This window comes from Sorex fumeus, unplaced genomic scaffold (genome assembly GCF_029834395.1).
Source record: "Sorex fumeus unplaced genomic scaffold, SorFum_2.1 ptg000020l, whole genome shotgun sequence".
NCBI classification, from domain to species: Eukaryota; Metazoa; Chordata; class Mammalia; order Eulipotyphla; family Soricidae; genus Sorex; species Sorex fumeus.
The window spans coordinates 18608555-18626347 of record NW_026606077.1 but is presented as its reverse complement, the minus strand read 5'-3'; the positions used below and the strand labels follow the sequence as shown (position 1 = coordinate 18626347).

The following is a 17793-nucleotide window of genomic DNA, read 5'->3' as shown; positions in this document are numbered from 1 at the left end:
GAGAATGAGAAATAACTAACTTGATCACTTGACTCGTCAGTTTGCTTGAGTGGGCACCAGTAATGTCTACATCCATCCCTAGTGTAACCTATCCGTGTGCTAGTGTAACCCAAAGGCGTCTGCTCACTCTAGGAACACGAAGTACCTCAAACCTATCATTCAGGGTCTTGACAAAGAAGTCTGACCATCTTGTAGGTGGGCAACAGTGCAATCTTTTGACATCCCGTGCAATCCAGTCGGTAATGGCTCTAGTCCAGCGGTCATCTCCAAATATCATTATGTGTCCAGCTCCTCTGATTTTTCGACGCCTTGGCAAATGAGACAGCGTCCCTGATTCTCGATCGTGATGGTGGTTGGAACTCTGGATTCTTTCTCTCATTTGAGTGAAGCATGATACTCCAAGCATAGCTCTTTCGATTCCTCTTTGGGAGACCCGAATAGTGTTCTCATCCTGTTTTCGTAGAGCCCAGGTCTTTGAGGCGTACGTTAATGCAGGAAGAACAGTGAAATTGAAGAGATGTGCCTGGAGCTGGAGGTTCTTCGTCCTCTTAGCTATTTCTTCAATCCTCTTGAAGCATTCCAAGACACTATCTTCCTCCTGTGCAACTCAGGTGCAAGGTCATTTGTCATGTTAAGCTCTTGACCTAGGTACACATAACTGTTGCATTAGGAGATGTTTGTTCCATTGAGAGTGGATAGAGCATCAGGAATGAGTCCGTTTCTCATAAACATTGTCTTCGTGAGATTCAGCTGTAGTCTGACCTTTCCACTTCGACCGTGAGAAATAATTAGGGGGAATTAATTCCTCATTTTTATGATTATAATACACATCTGGAACTCCTAATAGAATGATATTTTCCATCTTCCCTTAAATAGATCTTTATCCTTAGTTTAGGTGATCATCTGTAAGAAGGAAGTGTGTTGGGAGAACTGACTGTTTCTTTGGACTGGGTACACTGGTTGGTGCACAGAAGTTGCTGCACATGGTTCTTGGGTGGCAGTCCAGTACTGGGGGTTGAAGCCTGTCCTCCTTTATGCAGAGTATGTGTTAGGGAAATTGATTTTAGTGTGTTTGCCATTCTCAGTGGGTCCTCAGCTTGGATCTTTGATACTCTTTTATCGTTTCTATCTCATATTTCCAGGTTTTACCACAAAGCCCTTTGTAGAATATCTAATACACTTAGAATTTATTAGTTTGCTATGATCTACTATTCAAGCACTGGTTTTGATTTAAAAATACATTAAATTCATAATATATCATATTTTCTTAGATACCAACTTTAATAACACAGTAAGCTAACTTGTTGGGCTCTGAAGTTGTGACCATCTGCAGCTAAACACCTCTGCTTACCAGAGGTCACTCTTAACTTCATATGCATTTGTTGAAAGACAGGGACTTCGCTTTTTGCTCGTATTATCTGAGGTTATTTTCTAAATGGTTGTCCGGTTTCCTTCTGACTCTCTGTCTTTTTTTCACAGTTTTTCATGTGGAAAATTGTTCATCTTCATAATTGGAATGTAGCAGACTTTGCTTATGCACCTCAGGAGCCAACTACCTGTATTGTAGGACTTTCAAGAATCAAAGTGTCAAGATTTCTCACCCACTTCCTCTCTATGCCCCAATACTTTTCCTTATAAAAAAGTATTCTTTTTCCTACTGATTTTCTTAATGCTTTTCTGAACCATGGTTATTCAAACTTTCCATATTCTTTTGTTTTCTAGGCCCATTTCTCATGGCCTCTTTAGTCTAGTGCTCTATTCTACTGCCCACGGTGTCTTCCCAATCCTGGCCTTATGGGTAATGCAATATACTTTGTCATTGCTAAGTCATAGTGAAATGTCTTAAGTAGAATTAATATTTGTAGTTGGGCCAGAGAAGTAGTATAAGAGTAGCATGTGACTTGGATTTGATCCCCAGAATCTCATATGGTCCCCTGAGACCTGCCTGGAGTGATCCTTGAGCACAGAGCCAGGAGTCAGCCTGAGCATAGTTGGGTGTGGCCTCAAAACAGACATTTAAAAAAAGATGTTTGGAAAGTCATGTTGGAAATTTAATAATTCACTTCAGAACATTCTTATTGTAATGATTGTTCATATCCTTTTCAAGTGAATTCTTTGCCAAAATGTGATATGCTGGTTGCTGCTTGAGTAAAGCTATGACCTATGAGTGATTTTTACTAGTCTGAGATAAATGAAAGTTTATTTGTAGGCTTTGACATAAATGTTGGCCTCCTGTCAGAAATGCTATTTTTATGTAAGACACATAACTAATATTCAACCATGATTGTTGTTAAGTGCTTCAATAAAATTAAAAACACTTAAATGGTTAACAATGTCAAAGAATTTTTGTCTCGAATTTCTCCTGTAAAATCAATATGGACTCTTGTCCAGAAATTTGTGGTTACTTTCCATCAAATAGTAGGTGCTTTTGGAAGATTATTTAAAATATTCTGGCCTAAGATTCTTTATAATGAAATCAATTCAGCATCATCAGAAGCAGTTTCTTGTCCCTTCTTTCCAGGAAAAACAGCTCTCTGTGCCATTTTACACTGGGCCCAAGACACCTGATGACAGCCTTCATGGATAACATCAGGCTGTCTGCACAAAGGACTCTTTCATCAGGAAAAGAATATCTGTTGACAATTTTGAAAAAGTATTTTAAAAAGATAATTTCATTTCCTTCTTTGTCATTGTCCCAGTGGCTACTATCAGAAACCAAGTGATAGAAAAATCCTTTAATATAGACTTTTTTCCACCTGACAAAACTTGTGTTTTTTTTTCTCCTTTTATTTTTGTTTTCTTTTTGTTTGGGGGCCACACCCAATGATGCTCAGAGCTTATTCCTGGCTCTTTGCTCAGAAATTACTCCTGGTGCTGCTCGGGGAACACTCTGGGATGCCGGGGATCTAATACAGGTCAGCCATGTGCAAGGCAAGTGCACGGTCCATTGTCCTGTCCCTGCTTTACTAGCTTGTGTCCTCTCTTAAACATCTATCTCTTTTCCCTTTTCTCACATTTCTCTAAATAAATTTATTTGCATAAGTATACTTTGCCTCACTAAAAATATGCAAGATGTATTTGATTTGAAATGAGATATGAAGAACCTCAAGATTATCTTTGGACATTCACACTCCCTATGGAATTGGCAAATTATGGATTGTTGGAAGTGGCAGGAAGTCAATAGACAATTTTTTTCAAGGCTGTTCTAGAATTAAAGGCAAGGGCTTGTATTTGGAAATAGATTATCTAAATGCTACTCTGTGACAAAGTGTGCAAAGAAAAATAGCAATAGGAGAAATGAGCAAGTTCTGGGTTTATTTACCACTTGTTGCATAGTTTCATCCCCTAGAGGACACGGTTCTAATTTCTGCCTTACAGCCTTCTGACTCAGCCAGCTCCAGCACCATAAGGTGAAGTGAACTGTTAGTGGTAGGAAATAGTGCTTTAGATTTGTCACCATGCACTAGAACAGGTGCAAAGTCAGTAAGTGCTTGACATTCCACAAAACATTCTCATGACACTGAGTTAAGCTTCATGGAATGTCTTTTTCCAGTGGATGATGAAGTCATTTAGCAAATTGTTACCTTTTGTAAAAAGAAAAGAAATAAAATCTTGTTAAAAAATTAAATAGCTCCAGGCAGGCTTAAGCACATGCTCTTATTTTTGAAGTAGGTACACTACCAATTTTATGTAGCAGAAAATGTAATGGATGTAGGCTAGAGAAGATGTAAGGAAAGAGATTTAGTCTAGATTAAGGAAATTACCATTTTCCTTTTTTACTAATTTGACTATGTGTTACATCAAGTTGATCCATATTTTCTCGAGTTCCTTCCATGGTTCTGTCTTTAGTAATTTAGGGCGTTCGCCTTACACGCGGCCAGCATGGCCGACCCGAGTTCGATTCCTCCGCCCCTCTCCGAGAGCCCGGCAAGCTACCGAGAGTATTCGATATGCCAGACACAGTAACAACAAAGTCTCCAATGGAGACGTTACTGGGCCCGCTCGAGCAAATCGACGATCAACGGGAGGGCCTTTACCTTTGGGCTGGAGCGATAGCACAGCAGTAGGGCGTTCGCCTTACACGTGGCCAACATGGCCGACCCGAGTTCGATTCCTCCGCCCCTCTCAGAGAGCCCGGCAAGCTACCGAGAGTATTCGATATGCCAGACACAGTAACAACAAAGTCTCCAATGGAGACGTTACTGGGCCTGCTCGAGGTAAAGGTAAAGGTAAAGGCCCTCCCGTTGATCGTCGATTTGCTCGAGCGGGCCCAGTAACGTCTCCATTGGATACTTTGTTGTTACTGTGTCTGGCATATTGAATACTCTTGGTAGCTTGCTGGGCTCTCCGAGAGGGGCGGAGGAATCGAACTCGGGTTGGCCATGTTGGCTGCTTGTAAGGCGAACGCCCTACCGCTGTGCTATCGCTCCAGCAGGCATCATCAATCTAGGTTAGTGTGCTTGGCACTCGAAAAGCAGGGTGTTTTGGAAGAAGCAGAAACAGCCTATATCAATGTGAATTCCAGGTTTTCCCCTTATTTATCCATCTTCATGTCTGCTCAAATATCCTTAGATCCTTGTCTGACATCCTCAGTAGACAGTTTCTCAGATTTGGTCCCTTTGACATCTGCACTGTGCTCCCTGAAGGAGTCAAACTCTACATCCCCCTGACATCATCTGCCGGCCCTGAATTTGCTTCTAAGCTGCAATTTAGTCCTTGGACCCAACAAAATTTCCTCAGTTTGAAAAAAATGCCTCCATCCACTTTAGAAGAGGCTTTTAATTACTAGAATGTGCAGAAGACCATATGATTTCTGTGTTGTCTCTCCACCAGTGAAATGTGTCATCTTTAAATAAGCACAACCATCATTGTAACAAAACTTTCTTTCTCCCTTCTTCCCTGCAACACCATCCCTTCCTCCCTGTCTCTTCCCCCCAGTCCCTCCCCTCTACTCCCCTTCTACCCCTCCCCTCTTCCTTCTTTCCCCTCCTTCTTTCCCCTCCTTTTCTCCCCTCCACTCCTCTGCTCTGCTCTTTCTTGATCCAGTGGTTTTTACCTGACCTACTGAGGTGTTTTGGGAATCTTCTGCGTTGGAGTCACTACTGCAACTACACCTGGTGATGCCGAGGGGAAATGAGGTACTGAGCATTCAGGGCTTCACACATGCCAGGCATGTATTCTACTCTTGGGTAGAAGAAACATTTATTTTCCTTCTGGATTAACTCTGAACTCTGGCATCTCAGGTCCAAAGCTTTAGTCTTGGTTTTGTCCCTTTAAGACCGATTGCAGACACTTGCCCCTATATCCTTTCATCACTTTATGTAGCAACAGTTGTTTCCTCCCTCTTGAGGCTAGACATCTTTACAAGTCAAGCACCATATTTCTGAGGGCTTGCAGTCCAGTTTCATGCTCTTCACTTGAGTTCTTACCTTAACAGAAACCCTGCTAGTAGTGTCTTCTGTGGAGAGCAAAGCAGTGAAGGTGTTCAGGGACATGAGAGAAGTGATTCACAGAATGGAAAGAGCCTGGAATCAGCACCTATGATGACACCAGGCAGTTTCTTTTATGTAGGATGCAGTGAATTGATCACTATTAGATAGTAATGATATTTATTGAGTCCTTACCTTTTGTTAACAGCTCTTTTATATAATGATTGAAGTGATTTGCTTCATTCTTAACTGAATGAGGCACTTTTCCATTATGACTATTTGTAGTCTCCTATTCTTAGATCCAAGTCTTCCAAGGTCAAAGTAATTAAGACACAGGTTTCAGTACTCCCACTATGACTGTTTTTAAATTTAATCAGAATTTTTTTTATCTATAGGCACCTCTACTTGAGCCCTCTTCCTAAATTCTCTTTTTCTTCATCACCTTTCATAACTAGATAATCCATGGTGATCGATTAAAAATATTCTGGGTAACTGAGAGATGATGAAGAAAACCATTCAATTTGGCTTCACCATTCCATTCTGATTGTGTTTATCTTGTCATACTGTTCTGTTCTATGCAATAAGATATTAGAACTTCACTCTGTTTTCCAGTTTCATGTTGAAGCCCTATTCTTAGCTGATGACTTGATCCTTTATTTCATAGGTAGAAACATATAGGGAGAACTTCTTCAACTTCTTCAGCTACCACCAACCAACATAGGGACCTGCATCTATATTGCTAATTCTGTGTTCGCAGGTCTTTGCTTATAGTTCCCTCTCACAACTAAGCTTCTCAAATAGATGTTTGCATGTACTCTCCATTTCCTTAACTGTTGCTTGTGTGGCCTGTTAAGTTCAGACTGCATTCTGTTCACATGGCACTAGACTAGAATCTGATGATAGTTAAAGACCACCTTGTTAGCATGCGTTGATCCTTTTCATTTTCTTGATAAATTCTTTTTTGCCTGAACATCAAATAAACAAGATCAGAAGTAAACTTAAGACTAATTTTATTTCTCTTCTCTTAAAGTATTCCATAGTTTGAATTTTCTTTGTAATGAGTTCATTTGTGTGGTAACTTCACTTATACACTATAAATAAATTTCTCATTTTTGTCTATCATTTAGATGTTCCACTCATCTCCAACTCCTACTCTCTTGAAATTTCCTAATTGCTATCTGTGATACCTTTCTATTATCTTTCAATTTACAACTCAAGCCATTACCACAGCCTCAACTTAAATATTCAATGTCCTCACTACCTAATGCTACATGAAATATTATAAAATGATACTATAAAATGCTATAAAATATAGCATAAAATGCTATAAAATACATGTGAACACTTTTTTTTTTGCTGCGTTATTCTAAGGATTACCCTTTTCCCAATAGCATTCCTAATTTTTATCTGAGACCTTATCTCTAACTTATTTTTACAAACATCGGGTGCAGTGTTGCTTAGGTATTCTCTAAGACTGAATCTCTTGCTACAGAAATCCTCTTAAAAAGAGAATTTTTTTACCTGTGCTTCTACTAGAATTTCCTGTAAGAGACCATTGATGACACTATATATACTTTTTTCTATCAGATGCTTCAAAGTGCTTTCAATTTCTGTCCATCACCCAGTGCTAAAACTGTTTTTACATTTTAATGTACTACAGTAGGTACCACTACTTATTATTAAAATATTAATTTATTCAGGATGTTGTAGTAGAATACTATAGACTGTAGCACTGTAACACTGTCCTCCCATTGTTCATCGATTTGCTCGAGTGGGCTCCAGTAGCATCTCCATTGTGAGACTTGTTACTGTTTTTGGCATATCGAATACACCACCATTAGCTTGCCTGGCTTTGCTGTGTGGTGCGATACTCTCAGTAGCTTGCCGGGTTCTCCCAGAGGGGTGGAGAAATCGAACTGGGGTTGGCCCGGGCCAGCTGCGTGCAAGGCAAGCGCCCTACCCGCTGTGCTATTGCTCCAGCCCAAATAGCTTAAATAACAAACATTTCTTTTGATAGTTACTATAGCTGAGAAGTCCACGATCAAGGTGCCAATAGCTTTAGTGTTTACTGAGGTCAACTTCCTGAGTCATGGATGAGCATGTTCTTGTTCTTTTTGTTTTTGTTTTTTGGGAGGGGGGGAATGCAAAGGATGGGGTGGGGTGTTTGTACCACACCTGGTGGTGTTCAAGGCTTACTCCTGGCTCTGCTCAGGAATCGCTTACAGCAGTGCTGGGGGAACATATGTAGTGCTGGTGATTGAACCGGCTGAATTTCGTGCAAGCAAGAAACTTAACTCCTGTTTTATCTCTACAGCCCATTTTCTTATTATTAATATTATTACATTGGGATTAGGATTTCAACATTTGGATTTGGAAGTTGGGGGGCATAAATGTTTATAGCACAATAAGGCATTAAACTGTCACTGTCACTGTTGTTGTGGCCGAGTGGTTAAGGTGATGGACTGGAGGCATTAAACACTTCTTATTAAATATGTAACTGCTGAGCAAATACTGTAGCCAGAATAACAGGGGACTGTCACTGTCCTCCCGTTGTTCACCGATTTGCTTGAGTGGGCCCAGTAACATCTCCACTGTGACAATTTTTACTGTGTTTGGCATATCAAATATGTCACGGCCAGCTTGCGAGACTTTGCAGTGCAGGCAAGATACTCTTGGTAGCTTGCCAGGCTCTCTGAGAGGGGCTGAGGAATCGAACTCAGGTCGGCCATGTTGGCCGCTTGTAAGGCAAATGCCCTACCACTGTGCTATTGTACAGCCCAACAGTGGTAGGGTGTTTGTCTTGCGTGCAGCCAGCCTGGCTGAGCCAGGTTCGATTCCTCTGCCCTTCTCGGAGAGCCCGGCAAGCTACCAAGAGTATCTTGCTCGCACGGCAAAGGCTGGCAAGCTACCCGTGATGTATTCAATATGCCAAAGACAGTAACAACAAGTCTTAAAATGGAAACGTTACTGGGCCTGCTCTAGCAAATCGATGAACAATAGGAGGACAGTGACAATAGGGGACATAAGTTTTTAAAACGTTTATAAGCCTGGAGTGATAGTATAGAAGGTAGGGCACTTGCCTTGCATGCAGCTGACCTGGGTCTTAACCCCAGCACCCAAATGGTTCCCATAAATCATCAGAAGTGATCCTCGAATGCAGAGCCAGGAGTCAGCCCTGAGCACTGCTGGGTGTGGCCTTAAAAATACCCATCATATTATACTCAATGATATGCATTATTATCTTCTGTTACTTATCCTGTCCCAGACTCACTGTTCCCACCCCCCAAAAAAGAAACTCACAATCTCTGTATCTTCATAGTTATCAATGGTTTGTTGAGATATATAAGTCAAAAATCATAGCTCCCTTCCAGATGCCCATTCAGTAGTTTAAGAAATATTTGAGTGTATAGTTAAATGATTTTTAGACTTATTTATTATCTGCTACACCTATCGTTATAAACAAAGAAAAATACATGTTTAAAATAGATCACATGATATCTCCTAGGATCATTTACCAAATCAAGCAGAAATGCATGTAGAATAAAACCCTTTCATAGTGTTTTGCGTGAGATCTATTCTGGGCAAGTCTATCATAAGAAAACAATTACTGAACTGATTCATTAATACTTTACAACTATTACTTGTGTAACATTTCTCAGATACTGTGGTAAACCTAGTAAAAAGAATAAATGGAAAACCTGGAGTATGGCTCAAGTGGTAGAGCACATAATTTGCAAGTGTGATGTTCAGGGTTCAATTCCCAGTACCACCTGGTCCTCTAAACCATGAGTGTGTCCCCAAACAATGAATAAATGAGAATGGGGAAAACAGACCAGTGCATAACAGGACCAAAAATGTACAACAGACTTTTCTAGGATAAAATGAATAAAATGTTCTCCATTTGCACTATTTCATATAAGTTAGTAACCCAACATGACTATAACTTTTTGAATATATAATACTATGTTTAGCTTTTTTCTTTTCTTGTAGTGGCTTCAACAGTTTGCCAGAGAGGTACCCAGCAGTCATTAGTGCCTAATACTTAGGTGGTGCAGTATTTAGAGGTACAGTGGTGTGCTGGGGGCCTGGCGGTGCCAGGAGGAACTTGGGGTTTAGCACATTAACAGCTTAGTTGTGAAGGACTATACATCACATGGTTCATCCATTTTGAGTGTATAGTTAAATGATTTTTAGTGTACTCAGATATTATCAAATCAATTTTAGAATTTTTTTTCATAATTTTATTTATTTATTTTTTCTTCTTATATTTATTTATTGAATCACTGTGGAAAAAGTTACTAAGCTTTCAGGTTTAAGTCTCGGTCATACAATGATCAAACACCTCTCCCTTCAGCAGTACTCATTTTTCACCACCAAGAACCCCAATATACTCCCCTCTCACCACTTCCAATGCCTGTGAGGCAGATGATTTCCACTTAATTCTTCTCTACATTGATTACATTCATTATTTCGACAAAAGATACACCATTATAGTTTAGAATTACCTCCCCCTCCAACAATCAGAATTGCTGAAAAGGCATTGTGAAATACTTTGTTTTCTATAGCTGGTTATGAGAATCATATAATCTTGAGTGCCCGCAATAGTGGCCTCATGATTTTGGATTTCTGCAAAGAACCAGATATTATAAGATTGGTTTCTGTGCATCTGGTGTGATGGCTGTGTCAGAGAGCCGCTTGTGGGGGCAACTCGTGACCTTGATAGGGTGTGAAGGATGAGCCGGTACAGCCCCCCTTCCCATGAGACTGCAGTTGCCCTGTCACCACCGACTCACACCTGGCTTTCCTATAAGCTCTGAGGCGGTGGCCACCTTGTATGCGGTCCAAATGCATTTCTGCCAAAAGCCGCTGGGTTTCAAGATTTGTTTCTGAGTCTCTGGGATCATGGCCATTAATTAGCTTGATCAGGAGCCAGAGAGGTCGTTTGTAGGCAGCGACTTGAGGTCTCGCTGGCATGGGGAGGAAAGGGCCGGTTACACCTCATCTGGTGAGGACCCACGTGTCTCGTCACTGCAGACCCAAACCTGACTGTTCAGTGGCCTCTGGAGGATGGTGGTCACTGGACCATCAAGGGGAACAGGCCAAGGCAAAAAACCTATTCCCACCTGGAGTGGCCCAGCACCAGTAACCCACTGCAGGAACAGGATGCATTTCTGCCAAAAGCCTTTGGATTCTGAGATTCGTTTCTGAGTCTCTGGGATCATGGCCATTAAGCAGTTCAATCAAGAACCAGAGAGGCCATGCCTCCAATTATATAGCTGAGCTGGAGGTGGTTTGTGGGTGTGTCTCCCACATACCTAACTTTTGGCTGTTTACTTTCTTGGTAAACTTGGCCCCAAGTTTTTGGGGTCTGGCCAAAGGCACAGTAGCAATTTTGGGGTATCTGAAAGTCTGACGGTGCCGTTAGGCTGCTGATGCACTTGCCTCACGGGTACAGATTGACCTGCTGGCGGCACCATACCTTCTTTTAGAATATTTTAATCAATTTATTAACAAAACTTTTAGCACAGCGGTAGGGCGTTTGCCTTGCACACAGCAGGGTTTGATTCCTCCACCCCTCTCAGAGAGCTCAGCAAACTACCGAGAGTATCTAGCCCGCACGGCAAAGCCTGGAAAGATACCCATGACATATTCGATGTGCCAAACAGAGTAACAACAAGTCTCACAATGGAGATGTTACTGGGCCTGCTCAAGCAAATTGATAAACAATGGGAGGACAGTGCTACAGTGCGACGTTAAGAAACCTGATCTTTGTTAGTAGTCACCTTTGAAATTCTCCTCTAAATTAGCTCTAGCAGCTATAAATTATATTTTTGTTTCCATCTATTTCCCTATTTGGTATATTTTTACAGTTGTCTTCACAATAATTAGTGTTTGTCTCCTTTCAGTTTATTTAAATGTAATTACTATATAAGGCTATTGGCTACTCTAAGAGCCACACAAACTTACAAAGGTCTTCTAAAAGGGCATGTGCAGAATAGTTAAAAATATTATAAAGATTTGATATAACTTTAGATGGGGTGTACAGATAAGACAGATTTCTGATAAAAGACCAGTTAACAGGACCAAATAATACAAAATGGTCAAAGAAAGAATAGTTTCAGTGTGATGAGGGTAAAAGTTTTGATTGTAAGGAACATTGCAGTGTGGTGGTTGGTTAAGTTCTGTTGGGAGGTTACCCATTTATTTATTTGTTTATTTATTATTTTTATTTATTTATTTATTTATTTATTTATTTTTTATTAGCAAAACACCATGAGGTACAGTTGTAGACTTACAAACTTTTGTGCTTGGGTTTCAATTACCCATCCCTCCATAGAGTACCCATCCCTCCACCAGTGCCCATTCTCCACCACCAATGATCCTAGTAACCCTCCCACTCCCACACTCCCTCTCCCCCACCCCACCCCGCTTCTATGGCAGGGAATTCTCTTTAGCTCACTCTTTCCTTTAGGGTGTTGTAGTTTGCAATAGAGTTATTGAGTGGTTATCGTGTTTGGTCTATAGTATACATAAAGCACGCATCTCGCATCCCAAACGAGTCCTCCAAACATTCTTTACTTGGTGTTCCCTTCTTTATCTGAACTGCCTTTCCCCCCAGCATGTGAGTCTGGCTTCCAAGCCCTGGAGCAGACCTACTGGTACTTATCTCAACTATTCTTGGGTGTTCTGCTCCCATTCTGTTACTTTATATTCCCCAGATGAGTGCAGTCTTTTAAGGAAGCGAGAAATGTGAAGTGGAGCAAGGAAAGCCTCTTTAAAAAATTGTGCTGGCAAAACTGGATGGTTATATGCAAAATATGGGCTCAGATATATACCTAACACCATGTACAAAAGTAAGATCAAAATAGATTAAAGACCTCAACATCAGACCGGAATCCATAAGGTACATTGAAGACAAGTTGGCAAAATCTTCCACAACATTGAAGCTAACGGTATCTTCAAAGATGACACACCACTGGCCAAGCAAGTGAAAACAGAGATAGACAAATGGGACTATCGTAAACTAAGAAGCTTCTGCACCTCAAAAGAAACAGTGACCAAAATATCAAAGACAGTCTACAGAATGGGAAAGGTTATTCACTCAGTACCCATCCTACAAGGGGTTGATATCAAGGATATACAAAGCACTGGTTGAACTCCACAAGAAGAAAACATCTAACCCCATCCAAAAATGGGGTGATGAAATGAACAGAAACTTTCTCAAAGAAGAAATCCGAATGGCAAAAAGGCACATGAGAAAATGCTCTACATCACTAATTATCAGGGAGATGCAGATCAAAACAACAATGAGATTTCATCTCACACCACAGAGACTGGCCCACATCCAAAAGAACAGAAGCAGCCGGTGCTGGCACAGATGTGGTGAGAAAGGGACCCTCCTTCACTGCTGGAGGGAATGCCAACAGGTTCAACCCCTTTGGAAAACAGTATGGATGATTCTCAAAAAATTAGAAATTGAGCTCCCATTTGACCCAGCAATACCACTCCTGGGAATATATCCTGGAGAGGCAAAAAAGTACAGTCGAAATGAATCTGCACTTGTTTGTTCATTGCTGCACTGTTCACAATAGCCAAAATTTGGAAAAAACCGGGAACAGATGACTGGTTAAAGAAACTTTGGTACATCTACACAATGGAATACTATGCAGCTGTTTAAAAGGCTTCCTTTCTGTACTTCATGCACCCAGTTCCTGTATAATGGTTTAACTACCCTTAAATATCAAGTATTTATTATGATCCATTGGGCTGATTTTATTTTTTACACTACCACACAGTTTTGATTACTATAACTATGTTGTATAATTTGAATTCATGAATTTGATATTTCTAAGTATCACTTTTCTTCGAATGACCTTGGCCCTTAGGGGGATTTTATGACTCCTTTCAACTTTCAATATAATTCCTTCTATGTTCTTAAAAATTTGATGGGAATTTTACTGAACCTGTAGAAAATGCATTGGATAGGACCATTTTGACAATGTTGAAATTTCCAATTCATGACCATATAATATTCTATTTTATTGTGTCCTTTTCAATTTATTTCAGTAGTGATTTATAGTATCCAATAGTATATGTAGGTTTTCCACTTCCTTTTTATTTGTATCCTTTTTTTGTTTTAATTTTTAAAAAAAATTTATTAGTGAATCACCATGAGGTATGGTTACAGACTTTCGTGCTTGTGTTTTGGTCATACAGTGATTGAGTACCCATCCCTACACTACTGCCCTTCCACCAATGTTCCGAGCATCCCTCCGACCACCTCCACCCTGACCCCTCCACCCCACTCCGCCTCTGTGGCTTTTTAGTTTTTATTTAAAGAACTGTGATTTAAAAAGTTATTAATAGTTGAGTTGTAGGCAATAATATTTCAGCATTAATTCCATCACCAGTGTCAACTTCTCTACACTTCTCTATACAGTTCCCATATTTTATCTCCATTTCCTTGTTAAAGTTGATTCCTAAGAGTCCTATAATTTCGGACTTTGTTTCAAGTGGAATAGTCTTTTAAATGTCTTCCTTTTCAAATCTGTTATTTGCATATGAAAACACAACAGATATTTAGTGTAGATATTGTGGCTTGCCACCTCACTGTATCATCTATTATTTCAATGAGTTTTTTATGATGTATTATTTTGGTATATTGTTATGCTATCTAAAAATATTTTTTCTTTTTTCAGTTTGAATTCCTTTGATTTATTTTTCGTACCTAATTGCTGTGTCAAAGACTTCTAAAATTATATTAAATAATTGTGGACCCAGTTGAAAACCTTGCCTATTGCCTGATCTCAGGGGAGAAGTTTTTAGTATATTTGTTCTAAACAATAATTGCTATTTTAAGGAACATTTCTTCTATGCCTACTTTGTTGAATATTTCACTTTTCATATACTGAATCATCCTAGCATTCCTGGAATGAATCCTACTTGAGCATGGTGTTAAATCTCTTTGATATACTGTTGAATTTGGTTTGCTAAGATTTTGTTTAGACCTTTTTACACCAATATTTATCACGTATATCAGACTATAATTTTATTTTTTAGCTATATCTCTCTTTGCCTTTGGTATTAGGATAATGATGGCTTCATAGATGCTGTAAGGAAGGATTCCTGTTTCTGTTTTGAAAGAGCTTGACAAATACAAGCAGTATTCTATCATCTATCTATCAAACTATCATCTCTGAAAGTTGGGTAGAACTCACTAGTGTACCCATCTGAAACCTAGCTTTTGTTTGTGGGGGGAAGGTTATTGATCACTTGGTCACTTGATATCCCATTTCTCATCGATTTGCTCTAGGGGGCGCCAGTAATATCTCCATTCATCCCTGTTGCGTGCTAGCATAGCCCAATGGCATCTGCTCATTCTAGGAACATGAAGAGCTTCAAACTGATTGTTCAGGGTCTTGATGAAGAAGTCTTTGTGGGGTGGGGTTATTATAATTTCAATTTCTTTACTTGTGATTTTTATATTCAGTTTTTCCATTTCTTTCTGGCTTAATCTTGGGATGTTGCATGATTTTAAAAACATAGCCATTTATATTTTTCCAGGAATATTTGTTTGTAACAAACTCTATGATTTTTTTGCATTTCTGAAGTGTATATTGATATTTCTGAATCGTCAGTAGGCAAATGAAAAAAATTTTCATTGTCATTATCAGGAAAATGCAAATCGAAGCAACGGAGTTATCATCTCACATTGGTGGGAATGACATATAAGAAAAAAATAACTGGAAATGACCAGAGTGCTGATATATGGTGAAAATGAACAATCACCCAGTGTAGATGAGAGTATAGTTATAACCTGAACAGATGTGAGTGTGAATGTGGGCCACAGTGTCTGGTTTTGTCTCTGTGGAAGCTGTATGGAGATTTCTCCAATAAAGCAAGAATAGAACTTCTATATCACCCAGTTATTCTACTTCTTGGTATCTGCTGCCAAATTACAAAAATATTAATTCAAAAAGGTATATACACTCCTCTGTTCCTCTGTCTTATTGCTTTGCTTAAGACAATAACCAGATATGAAAACAACCCAAATATACAACTACAGACAAATGGACAAATATGATATATGTGGATAAATATATTGTGGTATATATACAATGTGGAATGCTATGCAGTTGTATGAAAAGACTGCTATCATGCTCTTCACAGAAATCTGGAATGGACGAAGGGTGTCATGCTCAGTGAAATGTCACAGAGAGAAAGACAAATACCAGATGATCTGACTCATTTGTTTGTATAGAGAAAAGAGAAGGAGTGGATCAAATGATAACTTGGTTTGGAACTAAGAATACTGGGGGGAGATAGAGGGTGGGGAATGATGAGGTGAAATGGAAGTAACGAAAGGAAAATCTTGGAAACGATGGTGGTGGTGAGATGTGTTAACTATATACACCACTAAAGTAAGTATTAATAGTATTATAACTTATAATAGTAAAAAGCTAACTCAATATATAAATTTATATACATGTATTTATTTATTTTAGGCTTTTAAAACCAAGGACGGCTATCTTGTGGTTGGAGCCGGAAACGATCAGCAGTTCTCAACTGTGTGCAAGGTAATATGAAGTAATGGCATGGTTGGATGATGACTGCAACTCACTTCTCACCAAACCAGGAGAGTCCAGTTTCATGCAAAACAATGTGCTGAATTATAACCAATTCAAGACTTCCTGGTTTAGCTCCTAAAATCATACATTAAAAAAAATACTACCAAATTCTAAGAGCAAGGTCTTAATTACATATTTTTTAAAGGAATATGGCTATTTTTCGAAATGAAAAATCATAGTAGCTTAAGTTTTCCTAAAATTTGAACAAATAGCCAAAACAAAATGTAAGAGAAAAATGTGTTTAGTTACTTTTGGGGAGTTCGTAGGGCCTGTTCTTGACACTATGCTCAGAGATCACTCCTGGCAGTGCTTGGGGAACCATGAGTGCTGTTAGGCATTGAAACTGGGTTGGGTATGGAAGACATCTGGCTAACCCACTGTACTATCACTTGATATCCAAGAAAAAAATTAAAGAGATTTTTTTCCCACCAGAATCTATTATCTATTTTCCTCTCGCACCCTCTTTTTCCTCCCCCCTTCCCTCCCTCCCTAACTCCCTTCCTTTCCTAACTCCCTTCCTTTTGTTTTATAAATAAACAACAGGGATCTAATTAAGTGTAAATATATTAATAGATTTATTTGCCACCGGAAAATTTTAAATTATTTTGTTTTAGTGTCACTCTTTATTCAAAATTTATGTTTCAAAGTTTTATCTATTAAGGTTTATTAAATATGTTGTTCATCAACCAGGTCCTATACAATTTTTTTTGAATAAATAAAAATAAATTTTGTACTGGATTTTCCAAATTTTTATCTTGCTTAACCATTTAAAAAATAGATTTTTTTTTTCATTTAGCTAGACTTTTATTCTTTTATTTTTAACTGGAAATAAATTTGTCACTTTTTCCAGTTCTAATTTTAAGAATAAAATATAGTTTAAAATGACATAGTTTCATGTTCTTCTGTTAGCAAACTTCTCACCTGTTGAGAATTTTGCTATCTTTTTGATTGGGAGAGTTTTTAATTATTTTTTCCTCCCTGTTGATCATACTACCACGAACTTTCAATATTATTAAATATGCTTATGAATTCTTTAGTGAAACCTTATTTATTGTATTAAACTTATTATGTACCAAAATTATTTATTACTATGCCTCTTTTGTATGGGAGGTTAACGAGCAGAGCTGAAACCGCAGCAAAGAGCTAGGAAGTCCTTGGAGGAAGGTGATGAATGGAGATGGTTCGAATTGGAACAGGAAGGACTAGGAACAGCTGAGGTGGTAAAAGAAGGGAGTTGCTATAATAGTGACTCTGAGTAACTGTAGAGAAAATTGATTCAAACTTTTGATCCAGGATCAAAGAATTTTTATTATGAACGGTCAATGTTAAAAATATGAAACATACGGAAGCTGTTGACTGCGAAGTCATTTGCGTACTCTAGCTGCAAAGATGTAAAAGCCAGTTCATTGCTATAAATGAGTACAGATTTTTCTTCCTGGGCCATATGTTTTGGAGTTTTCTCTCACAAGAAAGTGTGTGTGTGTATGTGTGCGTGTGTGTGTGCGTGTGTGTGTGTGTGTAGGGGGGTGGGGTAGAAATTAACGGTTGGCATATTCAAGATTGTTGAAAATAACTATCAAATTCATTGCATTTTGGTTAATTACTGCTGATCAATTTGAAACTTTTGAACTTTCTCATAAATATCCATAAGCAAAATTTTGAAAATGATTTTTATTTCAGAGCAGAATATTTGCCATAAGCTTTAGTACTAAAATATGACTTATTGCTATGGTGTG

General features: G+C 38.9%; 1 protein-coding gene across 3 annotated transcripts in view; it reads left to right on the top strand.

Annotated features, from left to right (window-relative positions):
* The window catches only part of SUGCT (succinyl-CoA:glutarate-CoA transferase), a 1062570-nt gene that overhangs the window by 379125 nt on the left and 665652 nt on the right, over window positions 1-17793 (top strand). For all 3 annotated transcript variants that reach the window (XM_056113530.1, XM_056113532.1, XM_056113531.1), the window contains exon 11: window positions 15935-16006. In XM_056113530.1, the coding sequence (XP_055969505.1) occupies window positions 15935-16006 (72 nt within the window). The remainder of the gene's footprint in view (window positions 1-15934; window positions 16007-17793) is intronic.